General features: G+C 47.9%; 3 protein-coding genes across 8 annotated transcripts in view; 2 read left to right on the top strand and 1 right to left on the bottom strand.

Moving 5' to 3' along the window:
• Nucleotides 1-14,072, bottom strand: part of otofa (otoferlin a) — a 121,096-nt gene extending 107,024 nt beyond the window's left edge. For all 6 annotated transcript variants that reach the window (XM_061270618.1, XM_061270617.1, XM_061270620.1 and 3 more), the window contains exon 1: nt 13,939-14,072. The gene's annotated coding sequence lies outside the window, so the exon portion shown is untranslated. The remainder of the gene's footprint in view (nt 1-13,938) is intronic.
• dll4 (delta-like 4 (Drosophila)) lies at nt 9,610-17,479 on the top strand. The gene is made up of 11 exons (XM_061270639.1): nt 9,610-10,040; nt 10,149-10,382; nt 10,585-10,642; nt 11,487-11,750; nt 13,061-13,121; nt 13,634-13,764; nt 13,963-14,132; nt 14,214-14,433; nt 14,977-15,694; nt 15,793-15,901; nt 16,847-17,479. Exons 1-11 carry the CDS (start codon nt 9,993-9,995, stop codon nt 16,850-16,852), a joined length of 2,019 nt encoding a protein of 672 aa, XP_061126623.1. The 5' UTR covers nt 9,610-9,992; the 3' UTR covers nt 16,853-17,479.
• A 2,115-nt stretch (nt 17,480-19,594) lies between these two features.
• chac1 (ChaC, cation transport regulator homolog 1 (E. coli)) lies at nt 19,595-21,063 on the top strand. Its single transcript, XM_061270644.1, has 3 exons — nt 19,595-20,247; nt 20,341-20,376; nt 20,498-21,063. The coding sequence occupies exons 1-3, from the start codon at nt 20,071-20,073 to the stop codon at nt 20,876-20,878; spliced, it is 594 nt and encodes a 197-aa protein (XP_061126628.1). The 5' UTR covers nt 19,595-20,070; the 3' UTR covers nt 20,879-21,063.
• The last annotated feature ends 744 nt before the right edge of the window (nt 21,064-21,807 follow it).

The following is a 21,807-nucleotide window of genomic DNA, read 5'->3' as shown; positions in this document are numbered from 1 at the left end:
TCAGCCAAAATGAAATTTTTGTGCTGTCCCGCCATTCTCGCGCCAACTCGAGTATAGGCCGGCCGGCCGGCTCACCTCGTACCCAGCAAACACTCTGGGATTGTTTTGAGCTGTCTGGTGGAGGAAGGAAAGCGGTGTGAGAAAGTGGCTGTTTTTTCGAGGCGGACAGGAATTGCCCTCACGGTGCACGGTTCCTCTCCTCGCAGCGGGAACAATGCCGTGGCGTCACACCCCAGCGCTGACCCTCGCCGTTTCACATGGAAAAATGTTCCCAGAATTCCGCTCCCAGGCTTTGGCGGGGAGGGAGCCGTATACGTGAAAGAGAGTCAAGCTAAGAGGTGCCTCTGGGCTCATTTGTTGCCGTGGCGACCCACAGTCATACTGATTGGTCGGGTGGCGGCGAAGAGGCGGGGCCGGCAATCATTGCTAATGCGAAAAATATTCCCCATTCGAGTATGCGCCAGCTAATCTGTGCTAACATTGCAGCTCTGCTTACCTTTGAGTTTTGATATTCTAGCGCTTGCGTGCATTCCAGTTAACATATTCCCAAACAATTTTTTCTTTTTTAGTACCGGAAAACGTTCCAAACATCCGATACTCTCTATACGCATTAAAACATTCCCGTCTCCAGCCTCATCCAAGTGCGGGAGGGCTGCAGGTCATAATTCCTTCACAACAAAGGCGAGCTATTAGAGCGTTTTTAATAGCCTCCTCCCGAAGTAACGTTATACCCCCGCTCGGTGCTCACTGACCCTTTTACATAAAAACTCACCGCAAGAACAAAGCCGTAATTTCAGTCGGTTGCAAATTTGGGGATTTTATGCGTCTTTTGTAACTAGACGCTATCGTCCACGACGTTAAATTTAGCTCACCTTGGTTCCCGCAACGTAAACAACCTTGTGATCTCGGCGATGATCCCGGGGGCCAGGATGAGGCCGATACACGGGAAGTGGCTCAGCAGCAAGCTGCATCCCATAATAATCCGGACGAGAAATGCCGACAAACAATCTGGAACGGCGCGAGGTGACAGATAACGCCGACGAGGCACAAACTCTAACCCCGAAACCGGCACGGAGGGATTTTTTTTTTTTTTTTTTTTACTGGCGAGACACGCAAACAACATGACGCTTGTGTACACCAAGATATAAACGCACACTGTTGATGTGAAACGTCTCGGGACCGCCAAAAATTTTGCATCGACAACCAGCTGGACTCCCTGCAAACGGGCCGGCGATTCTGCCGGAAAGCATCTGCGAAGCATCTCACCGCCTCAAACGCAACCCGGCTCTGGTTTGAGATTTCTCGAAATCATTTAAAGGTGTTAGCAACGGTCCGTGGTGTTATTTTCACTAAAGATGCATTTTAGCAGTTTCCACGACAGGAAAGAAAATAACAAGAACACGATTGAAGGAACACAGCCACTGAGAAAAGATTTGTGTTACCATGGATGGAATCTATTGGATATTTTTTTATTTATTTTTTTTATTCACCTGAGCTGAGCTTTACCTCGTTTCAACCTTCACATAATACGACCCGGACGACTAACCCCCGTCGCACGCAGCGAGGGGAGGGTGGTGGATATTGGAAGTTGAAAGGCAACCTCGGTGACTGTACTTCACACCTATTCCACACGCATACTGTCACGAACACGTAGACAAACACGGCAGCCTGGACGTTGAAGATAAGGAGCTGTGACAGAGAAGGGAGGGGGGCATGTGAGAGCATGTTTGTGTGCATTTTATTTTTTGCTGGGAGGAGGAGGGGTGCTCAACAGGACGTGCTGGGGAAGAAAAAAAAAGAAACCCGGCCAGATTTTGAATGGAGCTGAATTGACAAAGAGAAATGACAACTGTGCCCGACTCGCACTGCAAACGGTGAAAGGGAGAAAGAAAAAGAAGCATCAAGCTCCCGATCAGATCGATATTAAATGGAGTCTTATGGTGGGGGGGTCCCTGGGAAACAACAGTGGAACCAAAAGGGAAGCGAGAAAGAAAAACAAGGCCTCCTCCCTGTTTGACAAACATGGAGGATGTGCACGACACGTTCCCTCCTGATGGAAGGTATGTTCACGGCCATATAATGTCTTCCAGACATCTGATGGCAGCGGGGCGGAGGATGGGAGTTGGCAGGGTGCCTGGCCGGAGCAGGTGCAGCCGTACTTGCCCGTAATATCGATGTAAAGCACGGAGCGGGATTTGGGATGGCTGACCCTGTCCGTGAGAGATTAAGGAATTGTAGATTTTGGGGAGGGGGGGGGGGGGGGTGCATCAATTTGCCCCATGCCACTGCTCCAGTGCGGCATCGTGGAAAATCCTTCTCAGAGGTTTCCTGTGCATTGCCATTATCAGGCCTTGTTGATAGACCAGCTTCACCCCCCCCCCCCCCCACACACACACACACACACCAACTTCCTGCCTCTCTTCCTCAACCTTTTCCACCCCACTACCCCTCCCACACTCGGCTCAAAGTCATGAATCACCGCTGCCACGGCTGGCCAAAAAGCGCAGGGCCAGCTCACGCGGGGCAAATTCGAGCCACGGCGTATCGCTTTGTGACAAACGTTGAGTCACTTTGCCGTGAGTGAGGTCATTTGTCCATCCCAGACCGGATGGGCAAGTTGGGGACTATTAAAGATGGTGACACAAAAAGAATAGACAGTCCAAATCATGGCCGAGGGGTGGATCAGTCTGCCCCATTGACAGGACGTGACACGGAGCATGTGCGAAGGCCCTGATAGAGAATTTCAAGCTGGTGAGAACGAGAAAAGAAAACAGCGCGAGGGGAAGGAAAAGGAAACACTTAGGTGTGCTTGATATCCTATCAGCGGCCAATAGCCAAAGCAGCCATGAGAATAGCGCCTTTCTATTCAGAGCCCCGTTTTAGATTGGGGATGAGAGTGGAGATCAAATGGTGGATGGATAAAAGCTCCACATGGAGAGGGAGGGGAGGGGGGGGGCAAATCCGAGTTCCTTTTTGTTCTTGAAAATGCGCCTCAGATGTTTGACAAAGAGAAAAGTAGGGAAGACGGGTGAGGGGGGTTGGGGAGGGAGACAAAACAAACAGCAATTAAGGTAGTTTGCGATTGTGTCTGAAAAAGAGCTTCGCGGTCCGTCCTCTAGGAAACATCTGCCATATTGATGTACGAGGCCCGGAAAAGACAAATTCCTCCTATCCCTGAAAAAACCTCCGTCCCGGTGGGCCGTGTATTTATTTGGGATGCGGTCGCTCTGGCGTACGCGCACACAGACACGGAGAGGGCTCTCCAACGTATCGCTTATAAACATCGATAAGACCGCTCGGGAATTCCAGACAGATCGGGAGCGCGGATAACGGGATATGGAGTCTCTCGCAAAGAGGCATTCGTCATCATCCGCGCGCTGATACGAGACGCGGGCGTTGCTAATTTGTCATTCGTTGCAAAAAAAAAAAAAAGTTGAGGAGCCTTGTTGTGCCGTCAACAGAGTAGCGGGCTGGCAAAGTGTGTTGCTGTTTTTATATCAACACTCAGCAGTCACCTACACGCCTAAAGGACACACACACACACGACACTTTAGCCACATAAGCTAAAGGCATCAAACACACTCAGAGCACAAAGTAGGCGGACATTTTTTTTTGGCTAGGCTATGTCAACTATGCTCGGCCCGTGTTAACAAGTGAACGATGTATTTAATAGCGGTCATGTGTGACGGGGGAAGAAAGAAGAAACGAACGCAGATGAGGAGCAGAAACGCTGCCATGTTTTCCAGCGGCCAGATCCGTCCAAAGTGTTTAAGTTAAACGCGTGGCAATCGGAGGGGCCAAGGTCGCGGCGACTGGAAATGTTTCTGCTTTGGATTCAACGCAAAATACACAAACTTTGGGCCAAATGTATATACACTCGCGTTACACTTCTTCCAGGGCCTGTGTTTAAGGTTTACAACTAAACAAACGCCTGATGTTTGTGTCAACACTACACAATTGCGCCATTTGTGTGTTTGGGACATTTTATTTTGTGATATAGTTGAGTCATAATATTGACACCACGTTCGAGATGTGGACCGTTTCGAAGGTTTTTGCAAGATTTAATGCTAAAAACAATTAGCTTAGCTTTTTTTTGTTTTTGTGTGCAATTTTGTCGATTCATACAATTCCGTGTCGGGAGGCGACACACGCACACCTCCCATCAGCAGCTGGATAGGGGCAGCACTTGGGGAACAGTTGACACTATGATCTCCTTAATGGTCACATCCTCCACGCCCGACACCAGAGACGCTCCAACGCACAAGCTTCTCTTTGCTCGGAAAAGGGGGGAAACGTACAAATTGCAACATTTCCCCCCCCACACACACACACACACACTAATCACATACGCTATCTTGTTTAGCAGCCCCGCGCCGCCTCCTCCTCCTCCTCCACGCAATCAGAGGCTCAGAATAGGAAGCAGGGAGAGGAAGCGGCCGTGCATTCACAGGCTGGGGAACAAGGAGAAGGAAAAACAGCCGGAACCTGGAATTTACGGAGGAAAAAACAGCAGCCATCCCAAAATACCTCTGGACCATCTCGACAGATAAACACACAAATATCGCCACTCGCCTCCCTTTTGTTGTTGTTGTTGTTACGCCATTGACGACGTGACGTGGGGCCAGGCAGCCCGATTGTCTTGCGTCACAACACGGTCAGCAGTTGCAACTTCATTTTTAAATTCATGACATTTCCTCGTATCCAATGTGATCACTGGGTAGCCATTTTGCATCTCTGCACCCAAGTGGGACGCAGATGACAGACAAGAAGGAGGTTAGGCTCCCGAGGGTCATTTCCTCTGACCTCTGACCTCATTCACCCTGGCCTTTGAGGGCTCTTTGTGGTCATCCAGCCTTTTGATAAAGCTGAATGATGCGACTGTGTCACGGCTGCTAAAGTCACAACAGAATCCGGAGCGTAAAATCCAAGTGGTCGCGGCTAATCAAATCATCGCATGTGATCAGCGAGTTAGCGCACTGTGTGACGCGTGACCACTATTTTGCCTTCAGAGGACGCTGTGTTCTTGGCTTCGGACTAGTGGCGAGAATATTGTTTCTCCAGCAACACTTTGGTGGGTTCTACTCGGAGGTCAGTCGCTAACCGACGTGCTCGCGGTGAACCGAAATTTTTTTTTTTTTTTTAATAATTAAAAACGATCTTCTCGAGTCTTGATCTCATGCATCCTGTCACGCTGGACATAATTTGTGCTGATCATTTAATCAAATTAGCCCCCCCGCCACCCCCCAACCAAAGAATTGATTGCTATCATGACGCATGGTATCCCAGACGCGCACAATCGTGCTCGGTGTGTGTGCGCGGGCGCTGCGTCTGCCGGCCCCGCCGAGAGTGTTAGTACAAAGAGCCAATCGGAGCGAAGGACCTGACTCGAACGCATCCTGTTTGACTTGACCTCAGAGGATATTCTCCTTTCCCAAGCAAACAAACGACCAGGATTTTTGGATCGTACCAACGTCGGAGGGGAAGGGAGGGGACGGTGAGAGGACGAGCCAGCCAGCGTGGCTGCCAACCGGCGTGCCACGGGGGCGCAATGTGCAGGGGCACGGTTCAAATCCACCGACAGAGGTGCGAAACTGTCGGGGAAATGCCTTTCCTCTGGGTTTGGTTCGGCCCGATGATGCAAACGCAATCCAGCAATTGACGCTAGGAAGTGCAGCGGGTTCAAGGCAAGTTAGTGCCACCCTTGCCATTGGTTAACGCCATTTTTAGGTCAAAGTGGCACACGTCTGATGCTATTGTACGTACGTTTGGCTTTGGCGTATTATGCAGAAAAAGACGCGGGCTCCTCGTGTGATTAATCCACTATTAGGCTAAGTCGCCGTGAACCTCGCCCCTCCGGCGTCCCTGCCGTGTTTTATACTCGGCTAATGGCGCCGCTGCTGGGAGACGGTCGGGATTAACGCCCGCCAGCGACTGACACTAATCTCATTGTGCCAGAGAGGATTTGGGACCACTACTTTACTCTCCCTGGCAAAAAAAAAAACGGGATTTGCATGTTGCGGCCACGTGTGGGCTTCTCTCCTCACCACCTTGGCCGACCGAGCGCTGGGTGAGCGCATTTACGTACAAAGACTTGCCGTGACGTGTTTGGGGTAAACAGTGGAAAAAGTCCAAAAGGAGAAAGCAAAGTTCCAAAACAGAACATGAAGCGGGACAAAAAGACCAAAGCTGGAATGAGAGTACCGCTATCTCCTTTGACTACTTAGTAGAAGCGTTTTGCATTGTTCTCCTTTCGGGGGCCATAAACCTTTCAGGACCTTTGCAAAGACATCTGCAGGTCGTTTTGTTTCACTTCGGAGTCCTCCTGAACCGCAGAGACAAACCCCAGCCGGCTCATCCTGACTTTCTTTCATCAAGCCAACTTCCTGTCGGGAGCTTGCAAGAGCCAAAGAGCGAGCGAGCGTCCAGCTCGTAAATCCCCGACCCCCCCCCACCCCAATTTGGCTCCCAACGCTGACGTCACGGCCAATCTGCGGCAGCATATTGACCTCGTCGCTTAAAGCGCCATCATTATCGCTTTTACGATACGGAGGCCTGCTCCCAAACACAAGAGAGGGGACGGCAAACAAGTCGTCAATGCAGCAGGTGGCCACTTAGCCAGAGCCGATAAATATGACGTATTGTAAAGCCTTGTTTTGTTGAATTTGGATTTTTGTTTTTTACTTGTTGAGACCAAGGAATCAACTGGGATCCATTGGGCCAATTTTTGCCAAAATACGAGCCCTGGAATTCGCCCGAAATAGCAGCGCCAAATCAAAATGACCGACGTCCTGTTCAATTTCCGCCATGCGTCTTTAACATTTTTTTTCTCCCCCCCCCCGCCGCATCCTGTCCTGACAGACACGTACAATTCCACGGAGCTGACATCCGAAAACCACAAGGGAGGGAAAAACGCTCAGATTGAACTTCACTTAAGTGATCCGCGTATTCTGTTACATTGGTCTTCCATAAGTGAATCCGAATGAGACGCTTAAGTGTCAAGGCCGCGCCGACATTCAATACATTCCCGGCATTGAGGCAACAATCATCTCGCGTGCCGATGGGCCCGGTTGACACTCCGTTGCCATGGCGGCAAAATGCCGACAACGCGGATAAGGACGAAGACCGGAATCACCGCTGGCGAGATCTTTGCCGAGCACGAAGGCCCGATGCCGCACTGACCCGCAAACACGCCGTCAAGGCCGCGCATCAAACGGCGAGGCCGCCGCGTGAACCCTAAACCTGCTCGCCCGGCGTGCCCCACCCCCCCAGAAAATAGAGACATCTTAATCTAGGCACGGTCCTCGTCCCGCGCTCTCGCGAGTGAGAATAGCACGGCTGAGAGGCGCACGGCAGCAGCTGGTCCGTGCGCGGCTCCGGTTTCGCTTAACAATACGATGCGTTTAAGCGAGGCATGTTATAAATAAGAACGCAGAAAGCATCCGATGACAGCGGCTCGGCTTCCCCCCCCCCCCCGTTGGCCCACCCTCCGCTTTATTTGTTGTCCGTCTAAAACTCTAAACACTTTGGTTTAGAAAAAAATGACTTAAAATGACGAAACTTGTTGGCTAAGCGAAAAAAAAAAAAAAAAAATCCTCTATGATCATCAAATAATAAGGCTGCAGTGCTTGAATTGACCCAATTACATTTTAGTCCATTGAATTAGGGGCAGGTGTGGTCACATTATTAAATAGAAATTACCGCCACCTACAGGACTGGAGTGGAACTGTATCACGTGATTTATTTCTTTTTTTGTTCTTTGGATTGGCCCTGCAGTCAGCAGCTGTATTTTTCCTGTAAAACTCAATCTAATATACAATGTGCAATGTTCGATAGCCATCGTAGACGATGACAGTCGCATAAAGAGCAAAAGAGAACACATGGCTCACACGTCACTCACTTTCCCTTAAAGCAAAGAGTGTTATCAGCTCGGCCGCAGCTACTAACGCCGCTTTTATGACCCTTTTACAGCAGGTAGATGGGAGTCACGGCTGTAAAATAAAAAAAAAATTTAAAAAATTGCAGATAAGGCTATTTGCCATTACGCCCGACGAATCACAGCTCGGTTCTACAATGGCGACGATACTGCAACTCGTTGGGTGGCAATGATTAATTCGTTTCCAAAGTCAACACGCGAGAGAATTTGCAGCTGATGGCCTTTTGTGTATAAGGAAATATATATTTAGAATGAGCAGAGCCTGAGGTGCATGCACGCGTAAGCCATTGTGCCGCGGGGACTCATTGGGGACACAACAGGTGTGTCAATAGCATGCAAGTTTGCCGCCGCCGCTGCTGCTAGTATAAACACAATTAACGCTCTCCGTTTTCACTCTGGGGCGGCGGGCGGGCGGCTACCTTGGAAAAACAACAGGCGACGTTTGGCCAGCGCGCATAACTTAAGTGTATGTTGCTTTTGTGGCCCTACGACGACCTTGGAAGGGAACGTGTGTACTCATACCGACTGCATTAACATTCGTCTTCCACGATCGAGAAGAAGGCGGTACCTGTACACGTTTCATGCTTGAAAAAGACATCCACGAGCTCGTTCATTTGCATACAGCTGAATAGTGATGTGCCCGCACACCGCGCACCCGTACGAGGGCGAGAGGAGGGACACGCGCCTCAACAATGGGGAGTAGAGAGGAGAGGAGGAGAAGGGAGGGGAAAGGAGGGCAGGGAAAGGGAGGCCCGCTGCCGCTAAACTGTGTCAAGTGTGGACGCACATCAAGGTGCCCACGCGACACCCATCAGAGGGGAGGGGAGGGGAGATGATTATGAATGAGTGTAAGGGACAATTGGAAATGAGATCACCCCTTATTTAATAGTATGAATGCAAACTAACCCTAAAGGCTTGTAGATACTGGTTTGAATCCAAAATGCAGTGAGTAGTACTAAATTCAATAAATATATTTAAGAAATATATGCATTCATTCATTATATATAAAAAAAAAAAAAAAAAAAAAAAACCGGGATCAGGTTTTTTTTCTCATCACAACTTTGTGGTCGAAACGCCTCTTGTTGTTGATAACTCATCATTGGATATCCCAATTACAACTCTTTTTTTTAAATCTCTATTTTTTGTTTTTCTATATATGTCTTTCTAATATATATATATATATATATATTATGAATGAACATATTTATATTTATTGAATATATTTATTGATATATATATATATATATTATGAATATATTTATTGAATATATTTGAGTATTTATACATTTTAAAAGATGAATGAATAATTAAATGATGGCACAATTATTAAAATATAGAAGCAAAGAGGTGAGTAAATATTTGGACTAATTGGGCATCTAACAACGAAGAGTTTCCTCTGTCATCATCCATTCATTGTCTTTGCCCATAACGCGCAAGTGTGCGCCAAAAATAAGTTAACAGATGTTGCTGCATGCTTGCTCGTCATGGCGCTGCGTGCGCGCGTGCACGCATTAAATCTGGATATTTTGTTGTCGGGTTGCGAGGGGAAGGAGGAGGAGGAGGAGGAGGCGGAGGAGGAGTGTGGTGGGCGAATGGGCGTGGAGCGCGCCGTCCACGATTGGCAGTTTATGTAATGAGCCGCCGCGCGCAAGTCTATAAATGTGGGAGGACGCGCGCCGTGCGCTCCCATTGAAGGCGAACCAGAGTGACGCGCGGCGGGCTGTGTGGACGCTCCGTGGACGCACAACTTTTTTTTTTGCATCCCACCGAAACACGCACGCACGCACACACGCGCGCGCGCGCACGCCGCTGGCTGACGCGCACCTTTGTGGAGTACGGTGCCATGTGAGGAGGGGCGACAGGAGGAGGAGGAGGGGGGTCACCGCGCTTCTTGGATATTGCTCCCGTTACATTTGGATAACGTTTTCTGGAGGAGAGGAACTAAGAGTGGGCATTTTGAAGGATTACAACCCCCCTGCTTCCTTTTTCTTCGACTTTTATTGAATTGCTTCTTTGGGAATTGGGATTGCACTGTAGGTGTCACTTTAGCTGCGGAAGGATGGCAGCTTGGGTCACCTTCGCCCTTGCCTTCAGCACCATGACACAGGTATGAAGGAGGACCACCCCCCCGACCCCCCGAATAAAAAGCCACAGGATTCACTGTTTGATTTATTTTTGGGAGCAGTTAGCATAAAAATCTATTTGTCTTTTGTAGGTGTTTGCCTCAGGCGTTTTTGAGCTGCACCTTCACGACTTTAAGAACCACAGGGGCCTGCTGGCCAACGGGCTGCCGTGCAAGCCAAGCTGCAGAACTTACTTCCGGGTGTGCCTGAAAAACTACCAGGTGGTGGTCTCGCCAGGAGAATGCATTTTCGGCAGCGCCCGGACGCCGGTGCTGGGTTCCGTGCTGCCCGGTCCCATCCAGATCCCCTTCAACTATGGGTGGCCGGTAAGCAGCCACTCCTTCAGCATACTTTCACTTTAAGGGGAAATTTTTAGCAGTTGGTTTTAGAGCGCTTTAGTCCCTTAGGAGGCTCACCTGCTCCTCTAAATCCTGCCGTGACATCATTCATTTAGAAAGTGTGCCAGCTTGAAAAAAAAAATGACAAGCACGTCAATTATAGACTGATAATATGTCTTTCTCTTCCTAGGGATCATTTTCATTAATAATTGAAGCCTGGCACGCTCCTCATGGAAATCTACCTGTAGGTAAGTGCTGCGTAACTGAGCTTCACCACAGGAGGGCGCTCTAGGTGCACACTTAACCCCAGAAAGTGTTGATTGTTTTCTAATTTCACCACAATAATTTAGCAAAAGTCCAAGTCATTAATTAGTCCTGATATTTACTCACCTCATTGGTTGCCTGCATACTTTTTTCACACCTTCTCCGCCTCTTTGTTATGAACTTGTGGACACCTTCTTCATTCTTGTGCTCAACACAATTGAACTTCCTGCGGTTTATTTTTGGCGTGGGAACGAGCCGCGGGGCTTTCGGTGAGAATACACGGCGACTGCCAAGAAGCCCTGACTGAGTCTTCCTGTATTTTACACCTTACTTCTGTTCCGCCCCCGCTGGAAGACGGGACCGGGATGGGGGTGGCCTGGGAATGTTTTTGCCGACGGAAGAGAAGGAGGAAATTTCAAAACCTGAGTTTATCTTTCATCTGGGCTGTATAGGATGTGATAAGGGATGCAGCTTGCTACTGGGTAGATTAGTGGAGTGGAACGAGGCGACGTTAGAAGGCACAATAATTTATGATACGTGCTGGGGTGGGGGGTGGGGGGGGGCGTAAATTGTTCTACCTTTAAGGGTACAACGACTCGTGACGCTTTCTGCAGTTGCACCAGACAAGGCTCACACATTTTTTCAATCCACCACCAAACAAAAAGTCGACATTGTTATGATGTATGGTGCTCGTCGAAGAGCATTTCATTCTTCTACCCGTGACAAATACACATGAACCACAATATGAGTCAAATCTTTCACAGATGTTATGAATCCGTGTTTGAAAGATCCCCAACCCAATTTGAACTCATCCCAACTCCTTTCCAGACGCCAACAACTCGGACTTTCTAATAAGCTTCTTCGCCATCCAAAGACAACTGAGCGTGGGCAGCGACTGGGCTCAGGACACGCAGACCAGCGAGCAGACGGAGCTCAAGTATTCCTACCGCTTCGTCTGCAACAAAAGTTACTACGGCGAGAGTTGCTCCAAGAAATGCACGCCCCGGGACGACCGCTTTGGACACTACACCTGCACCAGGGATGGACAGTTGTCCTGCCTGGCCGGCTGGAAGGGGGAATACTGCGAAGAACGTAAGTCGGTCGACAAACGTCTGCAGTGACTGAAGCTTTGGTGTCGTTTGGGGTTCTGGAGCGACTGAAGAGCGACAGATTAGCATCTTGAAGGATAGTTGTGCGGACCTTGTACTTGATGGAATTGTTGACCCAAATAATTACAAAGGTGTTTGAGGTGAGGCCAGCTGTGCGTAAATGCAACATTTTAAAGTTGGACTACAAACCCGGCTGGGCCCACCCTCACTCTATAGAAGTCCGCCGCTTTTCATCGAGAGTGAGTAATCGTTAGCATGTGCTGTATACGCGACAATGCCTCTGTCATCCGCGCCATTTGGTGGCCAAAGAGGAATTGGCGCGATCTATTCGGACAACCGCGGCGCCAAATTCCAACCATATGGGCTGACGCCTTGCAATTAGAAGCTCATCTTTCATGGCTGACTACAGAAAATATGCATGGGGGTGGGGGGGGGTTGCAAGATAGATTGGGAATGCTATGGTAACCAACGAGCCCATTCATTTGTTTACATTCACACGACTATTTAGTGTTAAGCGTCATTTGTCTGCTTCAAATATGACCGTGTGAGAATGGAATTGAAACACTACTTTTGGCTCAAACGTGAATACATCAGCGGATCATTTGAAAAACTTTCAAGGCGCCCACCGCTGCGCTGTATTACCACCAATGACTCCCAACGAGTTCAAACATGCCCGACTGGTTTGTGAATGTCAGCCATTTAGCATCTACAGGTGTGCTTTTACCTGACACTACCGTATTATTTACCACAATACTGGCCTGCCCGTGCCCAGTAACCCAATCCGCATGAGGGGAGGGGAGGGGGGCCGCGCGCGCATTGCTAGGAGGCCACGCACGCGTGCCTCACACGCGCCGGGGTTAATCACGCCGCTATTATCCAGCCACGCGCCGAGCGACGCGCGCGCGCGCTCGATAGCAGCAGCTGCAAATATGGCGGCCACAACAACAATAGTGACAGCTGTCTGCTATTGAGAGCGAGCATCTGTTGCCCGCTAAACTGGCTGCTTACCGTCGGCAGCCGCCCGATAATGTCGGAGCCCCGCGAGTCCCGCTCTGCGCAAACAAACCTCTCAGCAGCTGGGTCGAGATCAAATGAGAGGCAGAGCGAGACACATGGACATTTCTGCGCTGTTATTTATAAAGACGTCAAGCGTGACCTCGAATGTTAGCCCATGTAGGGAGGGGGGGGGGGGGCTGGGGGAGGAAAACTTGTTTACATATTTTCCATACAACTTCCAAATGCTACAACGGCCGTATTATATTGATATGTATACATTCTTATTTTCTTCCATAGCCATCTGTCTGGAAGGCTGCAGCGAGAGGAACGGCAATTGCTCCAAACCTGGAGAGTGTGTGTAAGTATTGAACCTAAAGCGCGGGTCATTTTATTAGGTACAAGATGCAAGATGTCGATTTTTCATCCGTTTAAATACTCGCTTTCGAGCTCCGACTATACAGACTAAAGTTCAACGATGCTCAGCAAATTCCCCACTCATATTTTGCCCTCTTTTTGGCGACACAAATCCATCACTACCCCAACCAGGAATGAGGTTAAAACCCTTTGGGATGCCCGAACAGCATCATTAAGCCGCTCCCATATCCCCTCTCACTCATCATAACAAATTTAGACGGAAGAACTTTAAAATGAATACAACGATGGAAAAAACAAACAGAATACAAAAAAATTATAAAGATTTGGAAGAAAAAAAACCAAATAGATTTTTTTTTTTTTTTTTTTTAAAACATCATTCTGAAAAATCACCCAAACTAAAACCCCAACCTAAGACCAAAAAAAAACACGACGATCTTACAAATTCAATTTAGCGAAGCGTAATTACGAGACTGAGCTCATTATCGCCCCCTACAGGTGTCGAGATGGCTGGCAGGGCACCTTCTGCGACGAGTGCAAAAAATACCCGGCGTGCAAGCACGGCACCTGCCAGCTGCCGTGGCAGTGCAACTGTCAAGAGGGTTGGGGAGGCCTATTCTGTGACCAAGGTAAGGAAACACACACACACACACATAGTGGTCCACTTTCAAGGACACTCTCATGTTGCCTGCTTTTCATTTGGATCAGCCGAGGAAGCGCATTAGCTAAATTGGGTTTCTTCTCACTCGTGATCCGCAAGCAAGAATTGGATAACTTTCTTTCGTACAAACATAAACACTCACCTCCCTTCCTTCGTCTCCATGAAGATCTCAACTTTTGCACGCATCATCATCCCTGCGTGAATGGCGCCACTTGCATGAACACGGGCCAGGGCAGCTACACGTGCACATGCATGCCGGGCTTCACCGGCGTCGACTGCGAGCTGGAGATGCAGGAGTGCGACAGCAACCCCTGCCGGAACGGAGGAATATGCACCGTAAGTCATTTTTGGGACTTTTTGTACTCCCACGTGCTAATAATTGCGCAATTGAAGCTAACGTCACGGTCGTCTCCCTAGAATCTGGAGAACGGTTACGTGTGCTCGTGTCCGGAGGGTTTCGAGGGCTCCCACTGCGAGCACAGCCTCCTGACGTGCGTGGATTCCCCGTGCTTCCACGGTGGCAAGTGCTGGGAGAAGGACAACGGGCGGAGCTACATGTGCGAGTGTCCCAGCGGCTACACCGGCCTCAACTGCGAGAAGAGAGTGGACAAGTGCACCACGCTTCCCTGCGCTAATGGTACGACCCCCCCCCCCCCCCCCCCCCCCCACACACACACACACACACGAGTGGAAGCGTGCGGAACAACAGGAATTGCCGGGAAGTCAGCGTCTATTGTCCTGCTTCTAAACAAGTCGACGGTCTTGGGCTGCAGCTTGCAAATGTCACCGCTGCCCGCGGCAGTCGTTGTTGATTAAGGGGGCAACAAATTTCTTGTTTTACTAAGACGGAAGAATTGTTTCTTTGTAGAGAGAACAATCAACAACGGCGTGGTCGCAGATTGGACGCAGATGTGCAAAGCGAGGCCTCCTCGTGAGAACGACACTAGTTGAGAGTTCACAACTCAATAGTCATTTCGTCTTAGAAACGACACTTCCATCTTTGTTGGATTACCTCATTTCTGTTGATTCTGCTGTGGAAGAACATGAGGGTCCTGATCTCCAGCCCGTCAGAAAAAGCAGGGAGACTCTGAAACACAAATTTTTCCATGAGAGACCCGGAAGAGCTTGAGGGACTTTCAGGCACCATTTTGACACTTTTCTCTTCTTGGGTTTTCTGTAGGAGGCCAGTGCCTGATCCACGGTGGTACCCGGGTATGCAGTTGCCGCGCGGGATTTACGGGCCAGCACTGCGAAATCAACATCAACGAGTGCGCCGGGAACCCGTGCGTCAATGGCGGGACCTGCCTGGACCGGATCAACGACTACACCTGCGCCTGCCCCCCGGGGTACAGTGGACGCAACTGCGACAAGGTCCTCAACGACTGTCCTCTCCATCCTTGCCTCAACGGCGGCGTCTGCGCCAGTAAGACCCCGGCGACCTGCGTGTGCCCGCCTGGCTTCACGGGACACAGCTGCGAGTTCTTCGCCGCTGTGACTTCACAAGTCGGGGAGGCTCAAGATGGCTTCCAGTGGGCAGCCGTCTCTCTGGCCGTGGGTCTCGTGGCGCTTCTGGTGCTGCTTTGCATGGTGGGCTTGGCGCTGAGGCACATCCACCGGCAGGCCCGAAGACAGCGAGAGGACACGGAGACCATGAACAATGTGTCCAGCGCTCAGCGGGATAATCTCATAACGGCTTCGCAGCTCAAAAACACCAACCAGAAAGTCAGCCTGGAGGTGGACTGCGACTCGGAGAAGTCGAACTTTATCCACAAAAACTATCACTTGGACCCTTACAGCTCAAAAACGAAGGAATTTAAAGACGACACGTCGCGAGAAGGCAAAAGTCTGATTTATGACAAATGTTTAGAAGACAAAAGACCCTTGAGTAGAGTCTGCAGGTAAGCCTTTTGAATTGCAACGTTTCTAAAAAAAAAATAATAATAATAATGCACGTGCAAATAGTTTCAAGTTCAAGTTGATGGATTTGTGTCCACAGTGAAAAGCCGGAGTGTCGGATATCAACGATATCCTCGTCCAGAGACTCTATGTACCAGTCGGTATTCGTCATAGGTGACACGAGAAGAGAGTGCGTCATAGCGACAGAGGTAAGCCGCGCCGCAAACATCTTAAAAGACTTCAAACATCCAAGCAAAGTCAGTCTTTCTTTTCTGGGTGGGATTAAATTGTCACATTAGTAGATTGTTCCATCTGTTCTCTCATGAGAAGACATTTTGATCTCTCATTCTGATAAGACCACATTGAGTGTTGTTGCTTAGCTGGAAGAAGCTTGGAATTTTGTTGGCCCGGTCCCATAAAAAAAAAAAAAAAAATTCCACAATAGCGTTCCGTTCCATCAAGTAAACCCTGCAACCTTGTTTTCCTGTCATCTTGTTGCGATAAAAACCAACAAAAAAAAAAACATGATAGCATTTACGCTAATCCCTTTGATGGTGGTGTTGTTTTCAAATAGAAGATTAATGAAAGAAGACAGCGTATCTTTGTTTCCTGGACACACCACCAACCAAGACATTGTGTTGCCAGTCCGATTAAAATCCATCGTAATGTTAGAGATGATCGATTCCAGCTGTCTCAGCATCATTTGGGCAAAAATGGGGAAAAAAAGGGTGTTTCTATTCACAAAAGAGACAATGAGGAGCTTCTCCGATCATCGCTCCCGCCAAATAGCAAATTAGGCTTCAGCGTCTTGCTCAAGGACACGGTTAACATTTTAGCCGCTTATTATTTTATGATTGAAAACATAACTTTCGGATTAATTGTATTCCGTTGGGGCTTGATTCAAGCAGACTTCAAATGAAAAGCAAAACCGCAGTTCTGACAAAGCAACTGATTTTTTTTGCTGATCAAGCACAACATTGGGACAGTTGGGTCCCAGGAGTGCTTTGTTTGTGTGCACATTTCGGAACCAATTAAGATACACCATCTTGTCCTTTTTTTTGATTTTTATTATTCATCCTGTTTTGTTCGTCTGATCATCATACAAAATAATCTGAGGCTACGTCAAACCACGTCTTTTCTTTTATCCACTGCAGGTTTAAAAAGGAGTGACGCAGAAGAGACCCGGCAATACAATCGAAGCAGAATTGGAACATTCTGGATTGTTTACAAATACCGAGAAGAGACTTTGGGGTTGTTTTTTTTCCCCCCCCGATGCGTCAGCCGCTGCTCTTTGGAAGACTTGAAGACACGGTGGAGGAACATTTTAACTTATCTCCTGGACGGTTGAAAAGAAGGCGAAGGTGGATCGCCTACCATCCACTCGTTTTCTGGCCTTGTGTGGTAATCACCATGGCGACGATGACTTACAGCCAAGCAATCAGTGAAAGTTGCCTGAGATTTTTTTTTTTTTTTAGCCCCGCCCACCCGGAAAACCCATCTTGCCACCTTCGCCTTCTATGCAAAAATCAACAACGACAACAACAAGAAAAAAACTCAGGGTCAACACCCACAATCCAACGTCACAAACACAGAGTAATGAATGTCTGAACGTCTTTGATTTGGAGACTTACATGCAGCCCGAATTCACTAGAAGCCTTAAAAAAAAAAAAAGGGGGTGTTGGGGTGAGTGAGGGGTGGAACAATTTGTGCCCCTGTCTCCTTCTTGGATTGTTTGCACTACAAAAAAAAAAAAAAAAAAAAAAAAAGACAAACGAAGAACGTACTTTTCAATCAGCAAAGACAGTCAAAACGTACGCATAGAAAGCCTTTCTATGCAAACTGAACGAGACGCTCACACCACCGCCTGCCTGCCTATGACACACTTCAAAACTACAGTACAGAACCAGTAATGTAATTGTTTTTTTTTAAAAATGATTTCTAGAGTTTAATTTAAATACGACACATTGCTCTTTATATGTTTTATAATATTATTTTGTATATAATGCATATTTATAAGGACCAAACTTCTGAGGAATAAACTTTGTGGAAAAAAAAACGTCTTGAGCTATTTCAGAGGTGTTTCATGCTCGCTCACATGTGCTTTGTGTTCTATCGCTCTTCTACGGAGGATCAATTATAATGATCTCCAGGACTTGGAATAAACGTGACCCCGGCTTGCAAAGATGGAATCCAGCTGCGCGTCATATCACAAGAATTTTTTTGGACATAGAGGGGAAACATAAAGCAAAGCCCCCAACCCTCCGTCCTTCCTCATTTCCTGACTGCCGCATCACTACTTTAAGTCATTCCTGGAAACGCCTTTGGCTCTCGTCCCACCCTCTGTTCTCTCCACGGACCCCTCAAATTGGCTTGAAATTTAAATCCGTTTCTATGGCGACCGGGGCTGCCTCGAGCTGGAAACGGTGAAACAAAGCCAGACTCCGCCTCTTGTAATGCACTCATGCACGCGTCACCCCGAAAACAGATGCTGCAAAAGGGGGGGTATTAAAAAAAAAAAAAAAAAAAAACAGCATATGCCAGCTCTCAAGCACCCATAAAATAACACACACACACTTATGAATGCACACTCCCCAACTGACGGCCTCACCCTCCAGGGCTAAGAGCGATATTTTACTACCCGCTTCTGTACCACCGACTCAGGGGCAAACAAAGCCGGGCGGAGGGGGCCTGGCACTGGGGGTGTCACCTCACCAGAGGGGAAGGGTCGAATGGGGAAGGCCTCACACCAGATGGGAGGCAGTGCATGTGCCGTAAATCCTCGGTACATGCAAAAACAACAAAAACATCTCTGTTTTGTGTACGCTGACATTTGGAAATATAGCGAGTGTTCGTATATGAATTGAGGGCATACATCTCCACACACACACCTTCACACGGTCGTCACACGCAACACCCGCCAGGCATTTTCATTGTGTTATAATCACAGCATCCTGTTTGTGACCCGTTGACATCAGTTCCTGCTTCCTCTTTGATTAAAACGAAAAAATAATAAAATAAAAATGCAGAGCATGCCGGCAAGAGCCGGCTGATTTTCCCACGCATGCGTTTTGTTTTTTCTTCCAGGAAGCGACGGTGCAAACTGGCAGACTAATCAACTCCTGTTGTCATGATTATGTTTTAAAAGGAGAGGACGCTGATGTGCATGAAGCAGGAGTCTCATCAATTAGCACTAGGTGGCAGTAATGAGCCCAAGCACAAGATAATCAGTCTTGGGCCACAACTTTTCTTCGAACATTATTATTTTTAGAAATATCAAATTCTAAGTGTCCAGTGAACTTGTGACTTATTTTTCTGGGTAGGACGCAAGAGTTCGACCTTAGCTCAGGAGTGCATTATGTGCAGTCAACGTACTATATTTCATTGCTGACTACTTTTGTCTGGTTCAAGTAATCAAGCATTGATAAAGTCTCTGACTTCTGGATGCACACAAATAAGTCAACATTGAATCTCATATACACCAATCTCAAATGCACAAAAATGTCTATGCATAATCTTCATCAAAAATCACAGCTCTATGAAATGCAAATCTGATGCAATGTCTTGCTATGTTGCTTGCAAGGCAGTGCTGGAAACGCTGGGAAAAGGTTGCATCAGCCGCACAGTCCGGAAATAGTTCCAAAATGACAAGCGCAGTCAGCCAATCACATTTCGAGTTAGGTTGAATGACAGCTCATTTGACGTTAACGCCGAGGCAAGAGGCGTCGCCTTTACGAACCATTTCAGCCAATAAGATCTCGATGCGGGTCGACGCATCGCCCTAAATGGTCGCTGCGGAATCTGATTGGGTGGATTTCAAAATGAGCTATGAATATCGTCATTTCTATTGGTTAGAAGGGTACCCTACACCCGCCTACTTTTCTTGAAGCCTACAAATATGCGGGGACGGAGTGAATACGTGGAGAGAAAACGGCGCAGAACAGACAGCGTCGACGAGAAGCTGAAGCAAAGATTTTTAATAACTACTCATCGCAACACCGACGATCTCATCATCCTTTCGATCGTTAATCTCTTTTCTGCCGGCTGAGCAGCTGGCCGAACGAAACCTGTCGTTTTTGTTTTTCGACGCGTCGTTAGGGCCCCGAGCGGCTACTGCCAACATGGCTTTTTAAAAGGCACGATGCGGCAACTCTAACTGCAATGGCAATGCATCGGAAAAACCCCTTGCGCACCAGCGTCCTCGCAACTGCCAAGCAGTTGGGCTCCAATACCCCTCGCGGTATACCATCGAGCCAACCGGTACCGCTGCTGCTGGACCGGAGGAAGCTAACGTTAGTCACCAGCTAGTTGAGCGCAAGGCCCCAGAGCGATTCCATCCATACGTGGTCTTTTTTTGTAAAAGTCGTGTGAAACAAGAAACATGAAGCCTCAAGACATCCTGGCAGCCAAGAGCTGCAGCAGCCTGTGGATCTTCGGCTACGGCTCGCTGGTGTGGAAGCCTGACTTCAAGTACAAGCGGAGCCAAGTGGGCTACATTCGAGGCTACAAGAGACGCTTCTGGCACGGGGATAACTTCCACCGCGGCAACGACGAGTTGGTAAGGATTTTAATATTTCATTAGTATCTTTTCGTGACTTATTCTTGCGCAAGGGTGTTGGTCTCATGGCTGCCTCTCTTTTTTTCTTGACAGCCCGCAAGAGTGGTGACGTTGATTCCAGATGATGACGTAAGTAGGCCTACTTCCGCCTTCCAATGCAAGCCTAAGGCTTTCTATAAATAAAATTACTTTGCACCTTTTTCCATAAAGTCTACTGTCTGTATTTAACCACATTATCTTATTTTTCTAGGCGAGCACATGGGGTGTGGCCTTCGAGGTGAGCGGCACCCAAGTGGAGGAGGCCCTTGAGTACCTGAACGTACGCGAGGGAGTCCGCGGTGGCTACGTCAGCGAGATTGTGACCTTCCATCCAGAGGAGGGTGGCCCGTCTGTACCGGCTCTGCTGTACATCGCCACCGCCGACAACCCCCTGTACCTGGGGCCCGCCGCCCCCGAGGAGATCGGCGCCCGGATCGCAATGTGCGAAGGTCGCACGGGTCACAACCTGGAGTACCTGCTACGGCTGACCGCCTTCATGCGGACCAGCTGCCCGAAAGTGGATGACCAGCACCTGTTTGCAGTGGAGGCTGCGGCGCTAGCCATGGTCTCCTACATTTTGGAGACCCAGTAGCTCATGCATACACAACTAAGACCTGTCTACTAGTCTGTTTCATCAATAAACATCATTGCACTGTAACACTGAACCTTATGTTTTTTTAAAAAATACAGTTTTGTTTATGCATTAATGGTCATGTTCAGGCATTTCAACAAATGGTACCATTGATCATTGTGGAAATAAAATCTTGAAAAAAGCTACTTTTGTTTCCTTTTTAAATACACTTGCTCATGATGCATAATTCCAACACACAAATCAGCTTCTCAAATACATTTAATATTACAATGTAATTAAATGTTGAAAATTTTGCAAATTATCAACCTCACTTAATATATTTTCCACATACTTTTTAGGAAGAAATTATGTTCAGAATATCACACTAAGGATTCAAACTTACCTTCAATGTTTTCAGGACGCCCTTGATGTATGGCCAACGGCTCTTTTTCTTGACAAATCTTTTTTGTCTCAATTCCAAGTTGGTGCCAGTGAATCACAGAAATGACACTTCGATCCTCCCACCTGCCAGTAAATGGAGAAATGAAACTTAATTCATCCCATCTGTATTGGTGCAGTTAGATACCAAACATTACCCATTCTTTACATCTATTAACTTAATTCAAACACTAAAATACTCAACAGAACAATGTAATATCTCACATGGCAGCTGGCTGTGTGTCCAGAGATGTGTGTGACGTCAGGATAAACAATGCGAGGTTTTTCCGGTGTTGTCAAAATGACTTTTGTTGCTAGAATTAAAGAAAATCAAGCCTTTACCGACTTAAATGCATTTTTAAACAAATCAAAGTATAATTTAGGATTTGTTGACGGGTTTTACACTCGCATAGCGTCTCAATTAATACACAAAAACTTGCTACAACTGTTGCTTGTGTCTTGCGGCATCGTATTTTCCAAATTAACGTTGACTAAATTGGAACTCTGTGTGT

The sequence above is a fragment of the Syngnathus typhle genome, linkage group LG22 (assembly GCF_033458585.1).
Source record: "Syngnathus typhle isolate RoL2023-S1 ecotype Sweden linkage group LG22, RoL_Styp_1.0, whole genome shotgun sequence".
Classification (NCBI taxonomy): Eukaryota; Metazoa; Chordata; class Actinopteri; order Syngnathiformes; family Syngnathidae; genus Syngnathus; species Syngnathus typhle.
This window is presented reverse-complemented; position numbering and strand designations above follow the sequence as displayed.